Source organism: Callorhinchus milii, unplaced genomic scaffold, assembly GCF_018977255.1.
Source record: "Callorhinchus milii isolate IMCB2004 unplaced genomic scaffold, IMCB_Cmil_1.0 Scaffold5, whole genome shotgun sequence".
NCBI lineage: Eukaryota > Metazoa > Chordata > Chondrichthyes > Chimaeriformes > Callorhinchidae > Callorhinchus > Callorhinchus milii.
Genome location: NW_024704746.1, coordinates 62,879,930 through 62,899,931, shown reverse-complemented (window position 1 = coordinate 62,899,931; position 20,002 = coordinate 62,879,930). Strand labels below are relative to the sequence as shown.

The window sequence follows — 20,002 nt, the reverse complement described above, 5'->3', positions numbered from 1 at the left end:
GCATTATTATTTTTATCAGTATCACTATTATTTTTATCAGTATCATTATTTTAAATAATTAGAATTATTATTTTTATCAGTATCACTATTATTTTTATCAGCATTATTTGTATTATTAGCATTATTATTTTTATCAGTGTCACTATTATTTTTATCAGCATCGTTATTATTTTTATTAGTATCATTATTATTTTTGTTAGTGCTATGATTACTATCACCATCACCACCTGCAGCACATTGAGAGCCGCCTGTGAACTACAGCCGCGGAAGAACTACAAGGACCAGAGTGCACCGCGCCCGCCCCCACCTCCACGCGTGCGCAGTCCCCTCGGGGTGAGGGTTCACCGGGGAGGGAGCGATTTGGCGCGAGCGCTTCCGCGCTGTCATGACAACCGGCGAGGCCGAGCGGGCGGGAGAGAGAGAGAAGGCGAGGCCCCGGACACCGGGGACCGAGAGGAACCGGGACCTGGGGCAGGTGAGTCAGGTAACGGCGGTGTCGCCAGACTGGGGGAGGTGAGGGGGAGGGGGTACACTCCCGATTGGTGGGGGTTCGAGCCCAATTGGGGAGGTTCGCGGGGGTTCACGCACAATTGGGGGCGGTGGGTTTCACGCACAATTGACGGGGGGGGGGGGGGAGTGTTCACGCACAATTTGGGGGGGTTCACGCACAATTTGGGGGGGGTTCACGCACAATTTGGGGGGGGTTCACGCATTATTGGGCGGGGGGTTTCACGCACAATGGGGGGGGTTTCACGCACAATGGGGGGGGTTCACGCATAATGGGGGGTTTCACGCATATTTGGGGGGTTTCACGCATAATTGGGGGGGTTTCACGCATAATTGAGGGGGTGGGGTTCATGTACAATTGGGGTGGGGCGGGGGTGGGGGGGCTGCTGTACTGACTCTTGTTTGTTGTTGACCCTGGACTCCCAGCCCGGCTGGTCCGCAGTGACCCAGGGAGGGCACTCAGTAGCCCGGCCCAGCCCGGCTGGTCCGCAGGCCCTGGCGGGGCAGAGCCCGGTCACTGGGGGCAGGGAATCGCTTCTCCTCCGAAAGACAATCGTAATCCGGTCGCTTCAATCCCCGCCTGTTTGCGGGACCCAGCCTCGCCTGTGGCGCCATTGGCTGTCCGCGTTTCGCCCACAGAACACGCAGTCGCTCCACTTTACGGTACACATCCCGTGAAGCGCTTCGAGACGTCTCGAAGGCGTGATGAGGCGCTATGTCAAATGCAAGGATTGTTATTGCAGTCCTGTGGCTCAGTGGTTAGAGCACTCGCTTTGCAAGTGAGAGACCTGAGTTCAATTCCAGGCAGAGGGCGAAACCTTGGGCAAGTTTCCTTACTCCACACAGAGCCTAATAATAATCCCTTCAAAACCCAAAACAATAATAAATTGGTCATTTTCAATCCACGACTGTTTGTGGGACATTGCTGTGCGCGATTGGCTGCCGCGTTCGCCCACAAATATGCAGTCAATTCACTTTACAGTGTGTTCTGTGAAGCGCTTTGGGACGTCCTCCCGACGTGAAAAGCGCTATATCAAAATGCAAGGATTATTATTATTATTATTATTGTCCTCCCGCTCAGCTCCTGTTAATAAACCTGCAAAGCCAAAGCCCTAACGGGTTGGGTGATTTAAAAAAAAATAGACCCGCAAAACTTTTTTTTAAAAAAAGGACCTTTTCTGACACAGTTTCAAAAGTACTAAACCATAAATCTGTTACCGAGAGTAGGGGACGCACAACACCGGGCTACTTTTGGACTAGTGTTTGATTGACTTTGGGCTACAAACCTATTTTAATTTGTGGCAAACCCTGGGCCGTGGTGCTCAGTGTCCAGGTTCAGCTGCCTCTGGCCGTGGCACCGTCTGCTTTGGTATAACTCGCTTTTATTTCCCCATTTCTTCACTTACGACTTTAACTAATAATGTTCCTCTGCACCTGCTACTCTTGTCTCTGTTACCAAGGGTAATGGCCCTAGACTGCCACATATGACCCCTGGGTTTTCACTCCGCCCGGCCTGGATTAACATAATAATAATCCTTACAGTTAACATACAGTTATGCCTTTCATGCCAGGAGGATGTCTCGGCCAGCTTCACAGGAAATACCGCAAAACGTAGTGAACGTATGCTTTGTCGGTAAACTCGGTAGCCAACTTTTGCACAGCAATGTCATACAAACAGGGTGAAAATCGTGTAAAGCACTTTGAGATGTCCTCCTGTAGTTTACGTGAATGGCGCTATATCAATTGCAAGGTTTACACTTAAACCCCGACTAGCTGGCCTAATGGAGGTGGGAGATCTCGTCCGGCGATCTGTAATTTACGCCTAAGTGTTATTACCAGCATTTACTAAAATCTTCAATGGCAGATCAACTTTGATCCAGTAAAGTGTGAAAGTGTATATATTTTGAGAGGAAGAATAAGGGTAGCAATTGTATGCTAAAATCCTATTTTTTCTTTAAAATGGAGGCTTATTCATTACTCTTAAACTCCAGTTTAGATTAGAGAGATTTCGGAGTCAATAAACTCCTAAATATTTAAAGGGGGACCGTACTGCATTATTGTGCACTATTTCCTATATTCTGTCAACCTTCTGATGAGAGGTTATTTTTACAATGTCAACATTTTAATCATTCTTCTGATTGCCAGAATTGAATGCCATTTGATTCCTCTTTAGTGGTTCAAAACTGGCAGGCCCTGGGCCACTGACTGATAGTACTTTTAAGCCTTCGAAGTTATTTGGAATAAATTATTTAGGCCTATGGAAGGGATTGTTTAAATCTCATAAATTTTTTAGGGAGTGTGTTGATTCACAATCTTAACATTTGTAGGTTTAATTGGTTCTTTTGTTTCTTGTTTCTGTAGGAGAATTTCTCTGCAAACAGTGTTTAAAGATGTCTGCCCTTAACCTTAATTCTGGTGATGGTGCAGATGACAGAGTCCTTCTTCTGCGAGAGAAGTTGATTTGTCGGGACTCTCAAATTTCTACTGTGCTGTCAATAATGGGAGAGGTAATTTTTACAACAAAGATAACTCGTTTGTGGTGCTCTAAGAATTGTTCCTTTTTATGTTTCACGCTTTCATATTTTTCTTTATTCTTAGTTTTATTTCTTGCTATTGCTATTTGTTAAATCCTCAGTAATTTTACAGTTTAATTTTTGTAGGCACATACATTTTTATAAACCTATCAATCTGTTTATGAATCCACTGTTATGCTGTAAAATACAATATTTAATGTTGATTTTGGTTTAAAAATGCTGGAATGCTGGGACTTAAATCAGTGGAATTTTCATCCTGGCAGTAAAATACAATGCTGATTTGTGAATCAAGGGCATAAAAGCATTTCTTAGTGAACATTCATTTTACTCCTGTTTCTTACAGTTTAAAATCGACACGTCTGCCTATTTTCTTTAAACGGCATTTTGATCAGAAATCACAGTCTTTTAAAAGCCACTTGTGTATCTAATTGTGTAGCTAACAATGTTTTGAGGGCAGAAGGGAATTAAAAGAAAAACTATTATTTTGGTGACTTCAAAAGTTTTGCTTTTCTTGCAGCCTCATCACTACAGTTACCCCTCAATTTTTGTTTATGGACATACAGCCACAGGGAAAACTTATGTGATGCAAACGTTGCTCAAAACATGCAAGGTAAGTGAAAGGTTTGAATCCATTTGTCACGTGGACTGCCTTTGATTGTAATGATGTGAAGCTCATGAGTTTTGAAATACTGAGCCTGCAGCATCAACAGGAGAGTGCGCGTGACATTACCTTATGAATCAAATTACTATCCCCATGCTTGTGACTATGATGGTTTCATTGGAACATTATCAAAGTCTTGGATGATTAATTTTTTGCCATTTTTTGCCTAAAAACCATTGAAGCTGTAATTACCCTCTGTGTAAATACTGTAAGTACATCTTGGTCTTAAAGGTACCCTTCAGAATTCTAAAGCTGTGACTTCTTGTCAGACTTTGCTGATGTTTTTCTGAAGCTCTTAAAAGAGCCAATAAATCTAGATCTGGGTGAAATTTCTCTCCCCCGAGTGCTTGAAATGTTGCAATCTCAATGATGGGCTTTAGGGATGGTTGTGAATTGCTTGAGTACTGTATTGTGTGCCACAATTTGAATCTTTAGATGAATTACTGCCTTTGTACCTCTTCCCTGCTGTCCATTTTTCTTTGTTGTGCAAAGGTCATCACTTCCACTGCTGTGCAACTAAGGATTAATGTCTGACATACAATTTTTCATCGTTAACAATGAGAATCACAGGTTAAAGGTCCACCATCTTCCATGTAGTACTCATTGTAACCATGAATGAGACATATATGAGTAAATGCACCATGAAAAATTGAGGATAACAAAATGTGTGTGCAAGAAATAGGCTGAAATTCCTTTTGAGCTTTTGCTCTCTGCTCAATTGCAGTATTGCATTAAGCTTAGGCAAGGTTCCTTACGTCACACACCTTGGTTTACCTAGCAGGAAGTAGGAAACACGGTTGTTAGTCGATTGGCGAACGCTTTCCAAGGTAAAAAAAATATATGGTCACTCAAACCATGATTGTTTGTGGGACACTACTGTGCGCAATTGGCTGCTGCCTTTTGCCCACAAAATACACAGTCAATCCACTTTACAGTATATTCTGTAAAGCGCTTTGAGACATCTCAACAATCTGATAAGGCGCTATATCAAACAACAAGGATTATTATTATGTGGTATGTTTATTAGAATCAGGCGGAAAATGCAGTTGGATGAGGAGAAAGAGAAACTTGGCAAAGTTAGTATCATACGTAAAATATTTGGATAGCAATTTGTTTACTACTTTAGTGTGTTTAAATTTTCTGCTGAATATCAGACAGAGAAAAGAAAGAGAAGCAAAGATTCATTCAAGATATGTGTGATAAAATCTGTTTGATCTAATATGGCTTGTAATTAATTAAAGAAAGCTGTCATTCTCACTGCACTCATTATGCTTGTCTGGTCCAAACATTTCCCTGGAGATACAGGTGATTGAGGTACCTGAGTGGAGGCTTTATAGGCTGATTTCCTGAGAAGAAATCAGTCTGAGCGCGGCTACTCTTCTGACTTATTACTAGTGTTACTATTCAATAATTGCCACCAAATGGGCAGTATACAGTAAAACTCACATAAGTCATATCAGTCGGGACCATAATATTTAATAGGATTTAGTATGATTTCCGATTTAATCAATCTACATTGTGCATGTGTAATTCAATGCAGCCGGTAAGTGCGCATGCGGTTATGGGTCAAGACAACAACAACAACAACATTACATTTATAAAGCGCCGTTCACGTCGGGAGGATGTTCCAAGACGCTGAACAGTCTGTTACTATGGTGATTAATACGACTTGAGCAAATAAATCTAAGTCGTATTGATAGGAAACTTAATGGGACTTGGGCGATAATACGATTTATAAAGATGCAAGTTTTACTGAGGCAGCATGTCTCTGAAGTGTGACCCCACCTCAAGGAGATGGTTTCAGCAGCATTGTGATTCTCAGCAACATGGTATAAAGACTGCAGGTGTATGACACATTTTGTGATCAGCTGTTTAAATAACATAAAATAGCCCCCCTATTTGGGGTTCTTCACATAAACCAGTGTGAACATGCGGAGAATACCATATCGTTTTCTGCAAGGGCGCCCCAATTTAAAATTGATTTAGAAAGAAAAGTATAAATCGGGCTTCTGAATAATTTTCTACAATATTCTATTATTGCAACTTTATTATTGAAATCTGCCACTCCTTATCGACATTTTCAAACCAATTTTAATTTTTGAATAAGGAAAACGATAGTTCTTCGTGAAAAATAAATTGCACAACAGCTTTGGAGCAATGTTACATTTTAAGATGTTGGTTTTGAGGCTTTTCCCAGAAGCATTGTGTGTTTCTGAAAAACAATTGCTGTTATAAAAACTGGAGTGAGGGATCCTGAATGCACATCCGGTATAGCTGAAATTTGGTGAGAATTTAGAACTGATGATTGGTACATAATGTTCTGTTATGGTTCATAAGGAATTTTTTTTTCTTTTCAGCTTCCCCATGTGATTGTCAATTGTGTGGAGTGCTTTTCTTCGAGGATGCTTTTCGAACAAATCCTTAACCAATTGCAGGGACATTGCCTTTCCCCTGAAAACGAATACTCTTCATTTTTGCGATGTGATACGCTCAATGACTTTGTTCGACTATTTAAGCAGCTGATCCATGAACAGAATTTGCACGAACAAACCATTTACATCGTAAGCGAATTGTTATAAATTCACACTTGGTTGCTGGTTTTTAACATTGATATCAATATTAATATCCTCGTATTTTGCACCATTTGCATTTATCGCTGGTGTGTTATATGAGCTATGCTGGTTATGTTTTTTTTAAAAAAATTCAAAAGGCTTATTCCTGAAAATATACACGTAAAATTACTAAAGGGGAAATGATTTGAGAGTGGTTTCGCTTTCTACTACATTTGTTGGCAAAGATTTCAAAAACAAAGGAACAATTGTGCAAAACTCATATTGAAGGATTCCTTAGAAAATATGATTGGAACTATTCTATCCTGTGCTATTCAACTATTCCGGGCGTCAGGAGAAGGGAGATTGCTCTTTGTAGAGGCGAGCTGTCAATATTTACGAAATGTCATGCAACAAGCCTTTAAGAAAATGTCACTGGATGGAAAGTGGAGAGAAAGTGGGGATCCTTTATTATCTTATAATTCAGTGCATTTTATTAAAGGTATTGGATAAAGCTGAAAAGCTACGGGAAATGGATGCAAACCTGCTACCGGGGTTGCTGAGGTTACAAGAACTGGTATGTGACTGGCTTCTCTATTAATCGTCTACATAATTACCTAAAATATTGTTTTAAATGTAAATGAGGTTGACAGTGCGGTTAAAAAATAAATGCCGTGACTGTCCGTGTTTAAGTATTAATTTCATATAGAGGAAGATTTCTGATGGAGAGAATTAAAGAGCTGTGATGTTTGCTTTTACAAAACAAAATTCAGCTGGATGTCTGACACATGCCTAAGTGGATCCGTACGAGACTAGAGAGTTTCACATATGTTTGTACCTTACAAATGGAAATTTCCCTGTGTTTGCAATACACATTCTCTCCCTGCTAGATGCATCCATTTTACCTAATTTCATGGAATATTAGCTTCAATTTGGTGATGGTCAAGGCTTGGGGACGCCAGAGTGTGCGTTACAGTAATCCTGGAGTTCAACCAGCTAATATTGCATAGCTTGCAATTGAGAGCCCTCCAATTCCTTCTATTGAGCCACACTGGCTGGTTTGTCATCGATAATGCCCTGGAGTACTTTGGACCTGGCTGGCTCTCCCTCCACTTACCTCTCCCCTCGATTGGTTTGAAGCTAGCATTGTAACCAATTGCATGGCTAGAGAAGTGATTATGAGTTTTTTTTCAACCAGACTTGCAATTTACATTCTCGTTTTTAGATGCTTTGAGAAGTACTACCTGCCAATGCGTTAGACCTTCTGTTTAATGTTCTGTCTGCGCTTTGGCATTAACTTGTCATCTTAATAACTTGCTCCCGTGAAAATGTTAGTGGTAAATGTTTGAAGTACTTAGACCGAATGTATTATTCTTGAGCTCCATATAAGCGGATGATCAGAAATTGCCTGGCACTGACATTCTGATGTAAAGCCTAATATTTAAATGGCTTACAGAGGGAGTATTTGCTCACTGTTTTGTTGTGGACTAGGTTTTTTTTATTTCGCTATGGAGAAGTGTAAGAAACGTTTAGGGTTTGATTGTGGGTCAGGATCTAACACTGAAGTACACAGATTAGAAGGTTATATATTTGATACTCAGACTGTGTTGAGTTCGCTAATCTCAGAGGGAGAAGCATTTGGGTTGCTAGAATTGGCCTTAATGTCCTGCACTCCTGAGGGGAAAGCTATCCCGATTGAATAGGTATCGGAATAACTCACATAGTCTATGCTGACTTCCACATCAGTACTGGGAGTGGGTTGCATTGCTTGAGATGACGTCCTTTGGATTACGGTTCAAACCGAGGTCTTGTTTATGTTCTTGAGTTTATTGTGCATGTAGAATGCTGACCACGTAAAATGCAGTCGTACAGTAAACAGGCAAAACTGACTGAACCAAATTAGCAAGATGTTGCTTTTTTTAATGACTGCGCAATAAAGCTAAACAGTTTGCTACGCTTGCATATAGTGAATGACTCGATGGTAATATTTGGAAGACAGTCAAAAGTAGGAGCACTGTTAGTGAGGAATATTTCTATACTGCCTTTCTCATCATCAGCTGCAAGATTTCTTCTTTCAATCCCTTCATTCGTGTATGTTGGTTTAGGAACAAGTTAATAGCTTGTGATAGGAAAATATATTAAAGGCATTTCTTAGATTTTTCTTTTTTGCTTTGTATGTTGTTAATTTGGAATTTTGTGTTTAAACATAGGATTTTATGCATTCCTGGAAACAGTTTAACCTTAATCTTTCCACGCCATTAATTTGGCATTTATGGTTCTATATCCCCCAAAAAGCCTTTGGGGAAATGAAGGTGTGAAGATTTTCAAATTATTTTTCATTTCTCTTTTTCAAATTGGATACTATAGAAATCAAAAGTCAATGATTGTATTATACACAAAGACACCTTTAAAAGATATTGAGATACTAGGTTCCACACAACCACGATTTTGCCAAGTTCTAACGGCTCTTAGTATTCTAGTGGATCGATTTTCAGACCTTGTCCTTGCCTTCAAATTCCTTAATGGCCTCACTCCTCCCTGTCTATATAATCGTTGTTCTCAGTGGCAGGCTATGTACATTTAGCTTGTTAAACTCCATCAGTACCCCAACACACATTCCAGGGCTCTCGCTAACCTGCATCTAATATTCTCCAGAATTAGTTAATCAAGGTGTGTCCTTCCAGGAATGGAGTGTGCATCCATTCCAGACATGTAAATTTCTGTTTGTAGGTGACATACAAGTATGGAACCGCTGTGATTTGGATACTCTTCGCCCACAAATATACAGTCAATTCACTTCATATTCTGTGAGGCACTTTGAGACGTCTCGAAGACGTGAAAAGCGCTATATCAAATGCAAGGTTTTTTTTATCTTAAGCATGGTATTGGGTTTCTGCATGTGTCAGTCGCCCAGCAAACCAAAAAAATGTATATTGTACATGCATCTTTAATGTGTTTCCAGCAGAAAAAAGTTGTTTTTGAAAGAGATATAAGATTTAACCATTTATAGCAATGAGGCTCAAGCTGCAAAAATATCATCTGAATCTATTTACCCAATTCATGTGGCTTTGGATGCTGCCCACATCTGCCCATTCCACATAAGCACTGATGAGCACTGGGGAAAATTCATCATTAAAAAAGTACACATTTCATAATCAGTAGTATGAAAATTGGATTGCTTTAGTTGTTCCATAGTGGGCTTTGCTTAGTTAAAAGCTGATTTATTTATACCAGCAGTTGGAATAAGTCAGAACAGCTTTTGAACATCTGAATTGTATAATTTTGCTTTCTATTATGGGCCTAATGTTTCCTCCCCCTTCCCCGTTCAGGCTCCTAGAGTCAGCTTTGAGATATCTCCCTGATGGAAAAAGTGCTCTATACTATAATTGTGAAGTGGTGGCAGTAAAATTAAGTGTTCCTAAGGCAACTAAATTGGATGAGGGTTAGATAAAATCATTTACAGGTTGACTGACTAGGTTTGGGCACAAAATTAATTAAAATGAAAATAGTTTGATTAAAGGCAGCCTCTACGCAGCAATAGTTGTCATGAAAGCCGATATGCACTTGAGATGTGGTTCTGCTTCCATTCACTGTAATTGTGACAATTGTATAAAGAGCTCCAGTTTGTTTTACTTTAATTAAATATATAATGTGAGTATCAATAATTGCATCGACTTTGTTTTTGTGTCTTTTACAGGCTGAAACAAATGTCACTGTTATTTTCCTCAGTGAAATTGTCTGGGAAAAGTTTCGCCCAAGTACAGGCTGTTTTGAGCCTATAACTCTGTACTTTCCTGACTACAGCAAAGGTAAAACTATTCCTACAGTTTTTCTACATTAATAAGTGGTACCAATTAGTGAACAAAATGTTTTTACACATATTGCCTGGCTCATATCATTTGTATACTTTAAAGTTTTGAATCACTGCAGTTTTTTTAAAAAAGCTTTGAAATTCAGTATTGAATTTATATCTTTTAAATGATTAAATTATTTATTACATTTGTTTCAAATTTATTCATTAAAATATTTGGAAGAATATTTAAAGTTCTTGGGCTACTTGATGCTGCAGAGTCTTGTTGGTGTACCAACACACTCAGCTGCAAAATGATGGGTCTGTGATACCTCATTATGTGAGTTTATGGATTCACCTGAGTAATCAGAGTCTTGCAGTTTTCCAAAGGGAGAAAATAAAGATTGGGGCAACACATTACTCTGGTGTACCTACTTGTGGGTGGTTATATGTACCAGAGGTCTTGGAGCAGGTATATTCAATCTCAGATAATTATCCATGAATAGTAGTGAGGCAGACCTAAACAAAAGACTTAAAAGAGTATGAGGCCCTAAATAATTTAATACCTTGCGTTCAAAATGCAACCTTTAGTTTGTTTAAGATATGATCTGTAACACTGGAGATGTTTCAGGCTGTGTAGTACAATACTGTTATTTGATAAATTTCTGAATGCCAATCAAAGAGAGCATTGCTGTTAGAGAGATGGGCATAAAGATCTTGTTGCTTAGCAACTTCACTGAAATTGCTGTACAAAATCAGGTTTGTATGGCAATTTGGAAGCACATGAACAATACACGAGTAAGAAGGCCTTCCACAAGCCTAGCTGACTGCTTGCCTTTGAATGAAACTACTGATTTTAGCACTTGTTCCATGCAGCTTATAGGCGTTTCATCCACAAATATACAGTCAATTCACTTTACAGTATATTTTATGAAGCACTTTGAGACGTCTCGTGGACGTGATAAGGCGCTAAATCAAATGCAAGGGTTATTATTATAGTATTGTATTACCTCTTTTATGTTTGGTGTTATGTCAGAGTAATAATAGTAATAATAATCCTTGCATTTGATATAGCGCTTTTTACGTCTTCCAGACGTCTCAAAGTGCTTCGCAGCATATACTTTAAAGTAATTGACTGTATATTTGTGGGTGAAATAATATACGTATTATGTTTTCCTTTAAATTTGATCCATATGCTTCTATTTCCCAGTAATTGTTTCCATCTGAACATTTTAGCAATAAATATAAATCCCACATGTTAGAGCGCTCGCCTCGCAAGCGAGAAACCTGTGTTTGATTCCTGGCAGGGCAAAAGCTTGGGCAAATATCCTTACTCCACGCGCTTGATAATAATCCCTCAAGAAAAAAAACAATAATAAATTGGTCACTTCAATCCATTTGTTTGTGGGACACTGATGTGGACAATTGGCTGCCGTGTTTTGCCCACAAATATACAGTCAATTCACTTTACAGCTTTGAGATGTCTAGAAGACGTGAAAAGCGCCATATCAAATGCAAGGATTATTATTATTATTTTATGAAATCAGCATCTTTGAAATGCATAGATTGTTTGTGCTACAACAATCTGCTGAGGAGATGGGAGGGCAAAGTATGTTCTTCTAAAATAGGAATAGGAAGACAAAGTTGTTAATATTCTTTTGTACTGGTATCTAGTCACATTTCCTACAATGATTGAAATTTGACTGCCTTTTAACTTGAGTTAGATATTACGGAAAACCCTGTTTGGCTGAAGGTGATCACATTATCTACTGCATACTGTTGTCCTCCTCTGAGAAACTACAGTAGAACACTGGTGGGGGGTGGAGAAATTGGTTGCTTTGTGCCAGTTCTTGGTGTAACAGACCATACAGATTTCTACTGAGGAATCATTAGTAATATGGCCAATAACAGGTTTGTTTTGAGGTGTTTTTGCCTGTTAACCAAAGAGAGGGGGGACAAAACTCTGAAGTTAATGAGGTTAGATAACTGGGTTAAATAACAATTGTTAGTGAGAAATTTAATTGAATTTAATAACAATTGCAAGTGAGACTTCTCGATTTTGTGTCTTAACTGCTGACAGAAATGCTTCAAAAGTGTTAAGAAAATGAGGAGGGAGAGAGATTGAAAAAATGTCGAAACAACAACAACAACAAGATTCCATTTATAAAGCGCCTTTCACGTCAGGAGGACGTCCCAAGGCGCTGCACAGTTGGGTCATGACCCGAGCAGGGGGGAAATGGTCAGGGTGAGGGGAGGGAAGGGAGGGAGCGAGGAGGGGGAAATGGTCAGGGTGAGGGAAGGGAGGGAGCAAGGAGGGGGGAAATGGTCAGGGTGAGGGGAGGGAAGGGAGGGAGCGAGGAGGGGGAAGAGAGTCGAGAGGGGAGCTGAAGGCACGGTCAAAGAGAAAGGTTTTGAGACCGGCCTTGAAGGAGGAAAGGGAGGAAGCAAGGCGAAGGCACTGGGGATGGAGTTCCAGAGCCTGGGGGCTGAGAGGCTGAAGGCCCGACCACCGATAGTAGGGCGGTTGAGGCGGGGGACGTGGAGCAGACCAGAGCCAGAGGAACGGAGGGTACGGGCAGGTAGGTAGGGGGATAGTAGGTTGGAGAGGTAGGAGGGAGCAAGGCCGTGAATGGCCTTGTAGGTGAGGATGAGGATCTTGAAATCAATCCTCTGGGGGATGGGGAGCCAGTGGAGGCGAGCGAGGGTTAATTAACAAAATTAATTACTGATACAAGAATGATCTTGTATAAAAGGAAAGATTGGAGAAAAAAATGGAAAAGAAGTCGGGAGAGAGACTTCTTTTTTAGGCTTATTTTAACTTTGAATGCTACAAATCTAGAACAAGTTGGCCCTTTAGAGATAAGAGCGGTGAGTTAATGGAGAGGAAAAGTGATGCTACAAATTTGAGATCATTTTGTGGGTGGTTCCTTTATGTAATTGGAGCAAAGAAGGTGCATCTGAGTTTGTGAAGGTAATGTGCGTTACTAATGAAATTGTCTTTAAGAAGTTGAGATATTGAATATTCAATGACAAACAGTTCAGACAGAATGTATTCAAGAGGAATTGAGGACTGAAATGAAGGGTAACTGTTTTCTTAACTCATTAAATATTGGGGTAAAATCAAAGAATTGGCGATCAATTAATATGGGTACGAAACATAACCTTGGGAATACTTTGCCTGAAAGCTTGACAGTTCGAATAGGCAAAAGATCAGAATTAATTATAGAGGAAGTAATTGAAAAGCGATTAATAAGATTAGAGGCAATTTCAGACCAGCATGGGTTTGTGAAGCTTGGTCATGCCTAATAAATTAATTGAAATATTTTAAGGATGCATTTGAACATGTTGGATGGCTGGTAGATGCTTCCTAAGTGTGTTGAATCACACAGGTGACTGTTCACTAGAGTTCCTCGGGGTCTGACCAATGGTGTGTAATGTGTGATATCATTAGCAATAGGTTCCACTTGTATAGTGCCTTTCACACTGGGAGAATGTCTCAAAGAGCTTTGTAAATACAGGACAGGGAGTGCTTTCTTTTCAGTGTGTCCTCCTGTTATACGAGATAATAGAATGTCGTGTACACATACGCATCCCGGCAAATGAAAAAGCTTTCATGAACTTGGGAGAATCTCCATATTGACTCGCAGACTAGTCAGAGACCCCATGAAGTGCACTGATTCTGCCCATCAATGACATAAGAGTAAGAGAAGTGTAAGAGAAGGCAAGCAGCACAGTAGTTGGGTCCTGGAGATCTAAACCAATCAAGGTTTTTTTGTAAAGGTACAACAATCATGTGGTTACTTCCGATGTAAACTACTCCCCTCCACACACAAGTTTCCTCGCTCTTTAAATGATCATCTTGTTCCTCTTAACAATACTTTCCTCTTGTCCAGCAAGGTGTTAAAATAATTCACTGGGTTCTACATTTCGAGGTTTTATAGTATGTATGATTTGGAGCCATATACTGTATAGTGTTATTGTTAAGGTACATAAGTTGAATAATAAAAGAAGAATCTACTGAGAAATTAGTTACTTAAACCATCTTGTTTTCTTAACTTCAGCTGACCTTCTGAAAATTCTTACACACGACCATCCTAAAGAGTTCTGTGCTGATTTTTACACTTCCTATATTAACATTCTTCTCGGTGTGTTCTATATGGTCTGCAGAGATCTGAAAGAACTCCGACATCTGGTAAGTTTATTTAATTGGGGGAGGAGAATTAAGTTTATTTAATTTGCAGGTGGTAGGGTTGGGAGGAGAGGAAGCGGTATTCTCTCTAAAGCCTTCTTGTGTTATGAATTAACAGCCGTTTGCTGTCCGCAACTCCAAAGTGGCTAATTTGTGATTGAAATATGTTTTGATTAGAATATCAAAGACTTCATTTGTTTGAGAGTGAATCATTAAGCTTAGTTACTCTTACAATCACTTTACGGCTTCATTTATAGTGAATAATAATTTTCTTGAAATTGCTCGGCTTTCTAATTTGTGCAATTGACATTTCCAAACTTTTTTTGGTTTACAGTGAAACCTTCTGGCTAAGTGTATTAATTTGTGTTTGTTGCAGTATGAATTCCAGGCAATAAGAGTGTCAGCAGAAGCAGAATAGTGTTTGTTTTATAAAAAAAACAAGTCTTGCACTCGGAACTGCTAAATTTTCATGGAACGTCTAAGGTTTTAGTAATTTGTACTATAGCATTCAGCAGTATTTTTTTCTAATGTTCCTGACTGATCCAAGTATCAGCACATTTTGCATTATTCACACCTTTTGAAAATTCCTGGTAAGTTTATTTAATTGGCCTTGCGATTTGAAGACCTAATAAAATGATGATTTATCAGAGGTACTTTACACCTCTTAAAAGTGCGAAAACCTGACAAGTTTCGAGATATCCAGGGTGACTAGTTATCATAGGATCCAAATTAAATTCCTTATGGGAAATAGCCGGGATATTGAGTGAGCGACGAGTTATGTTGGGCTAGTTATCAGGATTTCCACAAACTCCAACAACAACTTGCTGTACTTAATAATCCTCGCATTTGATCTAGCGCCTTATCACATCTTCGAGACGTCTCAAAGCGTTTCACAGAAATATACTGTAAAGTGAATTGACTGTATATTTTGTGGGCAAAACGCCCTTCATGCAGGATCGTGCACATTAACATAGTTGTATCATTTTACTACTTCGGTGTCAATTAGGAATTAAAGCCTTCCCTCCAAAAACTACTTTTGGCAGATCCAGCGTTTTAAAAATTTTGAGAGAACATTTGTATCTGGGTCGCTTTCACTGGAAATTTACTTAAAGTCAAACTAGATTGTTTTCCTTGAATTACAATCAAGGGTTCAACACTCACAAAATAGGAAACTAAAATCTAGAATGTATAGCCTTCCTGAAGCTCCAGGTTGAATTCTCTTTATGGAGACTGGTTGTTGCGGCAAATTAGCGGGCATTTATTTGATCCGTACGCCTCTATTTGGGTATCTAAAAATACATTGGCGAACAGAAGGTGATTCAGTGGGAGAATACTAACACGGTATGTGTACGAAACCACTCAATATGGTATAATAGCATTACTGACTAACTGAATTCCTAAGCTTAAGTATATGCGAAGACTGGAATACTCTACAAGACATTCACCATTAAGTAATATGTAGCAGAAATTGAAAGGAGGCATCAACAAATATTAGGCATTCTAGTATTAAAAGCAGGAGAAGGTTGATATTAATGGACATGTCTCATAGTATTTGATACACATCATCCATGCTTTGCTTACCTGGCTGGCTGCTAAATTGGAAATTGCAGTTGTGCAACAACAATTTAGTTCATCCTGAGGAGAAGGGCAAATGTGATCCGATGCCAGAGGTTATGTATCATTTGGATTAGTCGCTTTATGTATCTCAATGGCCATGGTTTCATTTCTCGTTCAAGGTCACATTTTTATTTTTAATTCTATATTCATACCCTGAGAATTGAGCTTTCTATTATTTATAGGCACATTGGTATTGTTATCACTGTATGTGAGTTGCAAATGGGCTAACATTCGGTTTAGTTTTATCAGAATGTTGGCCGCTGTGTTTTGCAGCCAATACTGGAGCACTTGCAGTACATGTTATAAGTGGCCCTTCATTTGATTAGGAAGCTGTTTACATAATTTAATGTATTGAACATTGAATAACTGGTTTACTTAATCTTTGTTTATAAATAGACTAAACAAGCTTGTCTTTGTAATAACTCCTTTTTGTTGATTACAATTTATTTTGTTTATTTTGTTCTGTTTTAGGCTGCACTAAATTTTCCAAAGTTCTGTGAACCTGTGTTGAAAGGCAAAGGTAAGTTTCAAGGGGGGAGGAATCTGTTTTTAAATATCTTTATTCAGGTGGATATTAGAGTATCCCCCAACATGGCTTGCCTGTTAGAAAGGATTATCCTGATGAAAATGGTCATGTAACGTTGGAAAGTGCAACTGTAGGGATCTACCATAATCAGCAGTCATGTTTTCAAAAACAAATGTTTTTTCCTCAAGCGAAAGAAGAAGATGTGCATCGCCTCTATAAAAACATTGAACCCCATCTGAAAAAAGCAATGCAAACCGTTTACCTAAGAGAAATCTCCAGGTAACTTTTTAATAATTAAAATAAGATTTTGAGTGTAACCGTATGTGTATAATGCTTGGGAAGGAGAAACAACAATGTAAGGTTATTGCCACAGACTATTGCCTTTTTACTAATAATAATAATAATAATAACTAGTGTTTGATAATAGAATTGAGACCTATTATCAGAATGTTAAAGACCAATTAGGAATCTAATAATTCTTGCATGTCTTTGAGATGTCTTAAAGCGCTTTACAGAATATACTGTAAAGTGAATTGACTATATTTTGTGGGCGAAACGTGGCAGCCAATTGCGCACAGCAGTGTCCCACAAACAGTCGTGGATTGAAGTGACCAATTTTTAAAAAAATATGTTTTAATACCTCAGTATATGGAATTTCTGCTCCTAATGTTGAAAAAGATTGTGTTCTTAAGATTGAAAAAGTTGGAGAATTTGTGTGTTTCTCTATTTTCAAGCACGAATTGAGAAAGGCATTGCGGTATAGTATTAAAATAGTTTGCAGTAAAAGAAAAAAAACTATTGATCCCGCTACCTCAGTGTTTTTTTTAACTGTACTTACTTTATTTCTATTTTAGTTCTCAGTGGGAGAAACTGCAGAAGGAGGATAAAGAAGAGGGTCATCTGAAAGGTATATTTTGTGAAGCGCTTTGAGACGTCTCAAAGACGTGATAAGGCGCTTTATCAAATGCAAGGATTATTATTATTATTATTTGATTCCTAATTGGTCCTCTTTAACACTCCGATAATCACTCTCAATTCTATTATCAAGGTATATTTCTCCCTTCAGTTTGGCTGGCTGAAAGAATCTTTGACCTTCAATTTCTGCTAAAGGGAAGTAGTGGATTTGGCTAACAATCTAAAAGTTAATTAATTCATGATATGCTCTTTAAATTAATAATATTCCTAATGATTTCCAGGGCTACAGGAAGATATGGAATGAATTTCCATCCCAAGAACTCCTTAATCATTAAATAAAGCTCCTTTGAGCAGCAGCCTCGAGAAACATTTTAAGTAACAATTGCTTAACTGTATTTAAAATGTAATGTACACTTATATACTTTAGATTTAAACCCACTCTTGCTCCTGAGTTTATATTATAACAGATCAGTGATATTTAAAAGTAGATTTAGTTTGGCAATATTTTACTTGATGGTGACAGAAACTTGTTTGTTCAGCAGAGCAACGACATTTGCTAAGAATAGGAAAATGTTGTCCTTAAATGGACTCCCTATGCTCCATCCCCATACTTCTGGCCACCCAGCTTTCTCTCCTAGCGGACATTAAAAACCTCTCCACTGGTTCAGTACTCCTACTTTCAAGAAACTCTCATTTGACCTTTCAAATCACTTTGTCTCTTCCAATGGCTTCACATCCTGTCCTTGCACAGTCACATGCAGAGATCCTCAAGGCTCGGTCTTCAGTCCTTTCCTTTTCACCATCTATATGTTCCCACTTGGTGATTTCATCACAGCACTTCCATATGTTTGCGAGTGACACTGAACTCATTGGCTCTATCTTTGATTCCAGGACCATTACTAATTGAGCTCCAATTTTCCTACGTTGACCGTACTGGATTCAATGAGCCCATCACCACTATCCTTGCTCAGCTCCATTGACTCCCCATCCCTCAGCAAATCAAATTCAATATTATCATCTTGAAATCGAACCTTTCCATTGCCTTTCTCTACTTGGTTACTGCTTCTTAGGCATAGCATTTGCCATGTATCACCACTCTATTTTTCCTATTGTGCAACCAAATTTCAAATCATGGGGAAAATTTACCATTTATTCCTTGAACATTAAACAGCAAATTGTTTTAAAGACCCGGATGAGGAAGTTTGTCATACGCTTTATGAATAAGTGGGCCAGTCAGATAGATATTTCTCCTCATAAAATTCCAGTAAGTTTTATAAGAAAATTCTCTTGCTTCTGAAACCCTGCTAACTAGGCTTCTAATACATCAGCGTCTTTTAGATTGATAGTTGATCAATCTCATAATCCAGTCTATATGTTTATGTGGATTTTGGTTTGTAAGAGCAATAACGTGAAAATGTTTAAAATGTGGTTCTATCGCAGATTTGCTGTTGGGCCCAACTTAATTTTTTAATGAGTGTTTTTTTCCTGCATTTTCAAAACGTTTGGGTTCATAACAAATGCTTTATTTAAATGATTTAAAAATTGTTTTGTGATGATCACTTCTTGGCCATGATGCATGTTACCTTCAGTATAGCACTGAATTGTTGCGTCAATACACTGTTCAACCAACTAAATTGCCCCATAAATTCAAGAGTGCACCATAAAAATAAATTAGCTCAGTGGTCTATTTTGCTTTACTTAAGTTAGTTAGATGCAAGTGAATTTCGAAGCTTGTATTGCCTCTCAAGGTTGAGTTATTATGAAGTATTTCTAATTCACTCTTGTGGTTAATGAACCTCTCAATAGATTACTGCTTTATAATCATTTCCAGATATCCATTATTGGTGTAATGCTGCATTGTTACAAGATATGATTCCTCATTGGTAACAGTGTCCTGGATTGTTAACACGTATTAGCAATATTTTTGCCAATCAAAAGACTGCAAACCCTGTATCGTGATTTCCTTGTTCTTACCTTTATATTTTCACCTCCAGGACTTTCTGCTCATGCACACATTGAACTTCCGTATTACTCCAAATTCCTGCTGTTTGCTGCTTACCTTTCCTCCTACAATCCTGCCAGAACAGATAAAAGGTTTTTCTTGAAGGTAAATTGATTTATTTCTCATAATCTTCCCCTTAATTGTTTGTTTTTATAAACAAGTAGGTTTACTAGATGGAATGCCATGATGCTTGTTATGGATGTTACATGGGAAATGTTCTGACAGTGTGATTTACTGGGCTTTACAGGGACTATGGAGTGATGGATTACACTGAATCAATAAGGCTGTGCTTTAAGAAACACAAGGAGTCTTGTCTTAAGTCTGCCCACGAGATGCGTGTTCTGGTGCATGCAATTTAGGTTTAATATTTCTGCCCAATTGCCTTCCCCGACAAGAATGCTCATTCTTTCGAAGGGATCATTGGGGAGTTCGAGTTATTTATTTCCACGTGAATACTTTTGCTAGATAAAATGTCTCAACAGATCAGCTTATTTTATATTGTTTTAAAACTAGCATGCAAGTTAGCTGTTGCATTCCCAAAGGTAGGAAGTACCTTTTCCACAAGACTGCAGTCACCTATTTTCCTTTTTTTCAGTTTACTTAAGAATCTGTGTCTTTCTATTATTTAATTTTATATATACATATATATAAATCTCTCTGTGTGCCACTGTGTCTCGCACCCAGCAGTGGTAGGGTGGATTGGGTCAGGGAA

The 20,002-nt window shown here is 38.7% G+C and overlaps 1 protein-coding gene across 2 annotated transcripts in view; it reads left to right on the top strand.

Moving 5' to 3' along the window:
- The first annotated feature begins 352 nt into the window (after nucleotides 1-352).
- The window catches only part of orc5 (origin recognition complex, subunit 5), a 67,483-nt gene continuing 47,833 nt past the window's right edge, over nucleotides 353-20,002 (top strand). For both annotated transcript variants that reach the window (XM_007890883.2, XM_007890884.2), the window contains exons 1-11: nucleotides 353-475; nucleotides 2,869-3,014; nucleotides 3,559-3,651; nucleotides 6,060-6,263; nucleotides 6,754-6,828; nucleotides 9,949-10,060; nucleotides 14,103-14,233; nucleotides 16,319-16,367; nucleotides 16,562-16,652; nucleotides 17,228-17,280; nucleotides 19,283-19,395. In XM_007890883.2, the coding sequence (XP_007889074.2) occupies nucleotides 2,898-3,014; nucleotides 3,559-3,651; nucleotides 6,060-6,263; nucleotides 6,754-6,828; nucleotides 9,949-10,060; nucleotides 14,103-14,233; nucleotides 16,319-16,367; nucleotides 16,562-16,652; nucleotides 17,228-17,280; nucleotides 19,283-19,395 (1,038 nt within the window). In that variant the 5' untranslated portion in view covers nucleotides 353-475; nucleotides 2,869-2,897. The remainder of the gene's footprint in view (nucleotides 476-2,868; nucleotides 3,015-3,558; nucleotides 3,652-6,059; nucleotides 6,264-6,753; nucleotides 6,829-9,948; nucleotides 10,061-14,102; nucleotides 14,234-16,318; nucleotides 16,368-16,561; nucleotides 16,653-17,227; nucleotides 17,281-19,282; nucleotides 19,396-20,002) is intronic.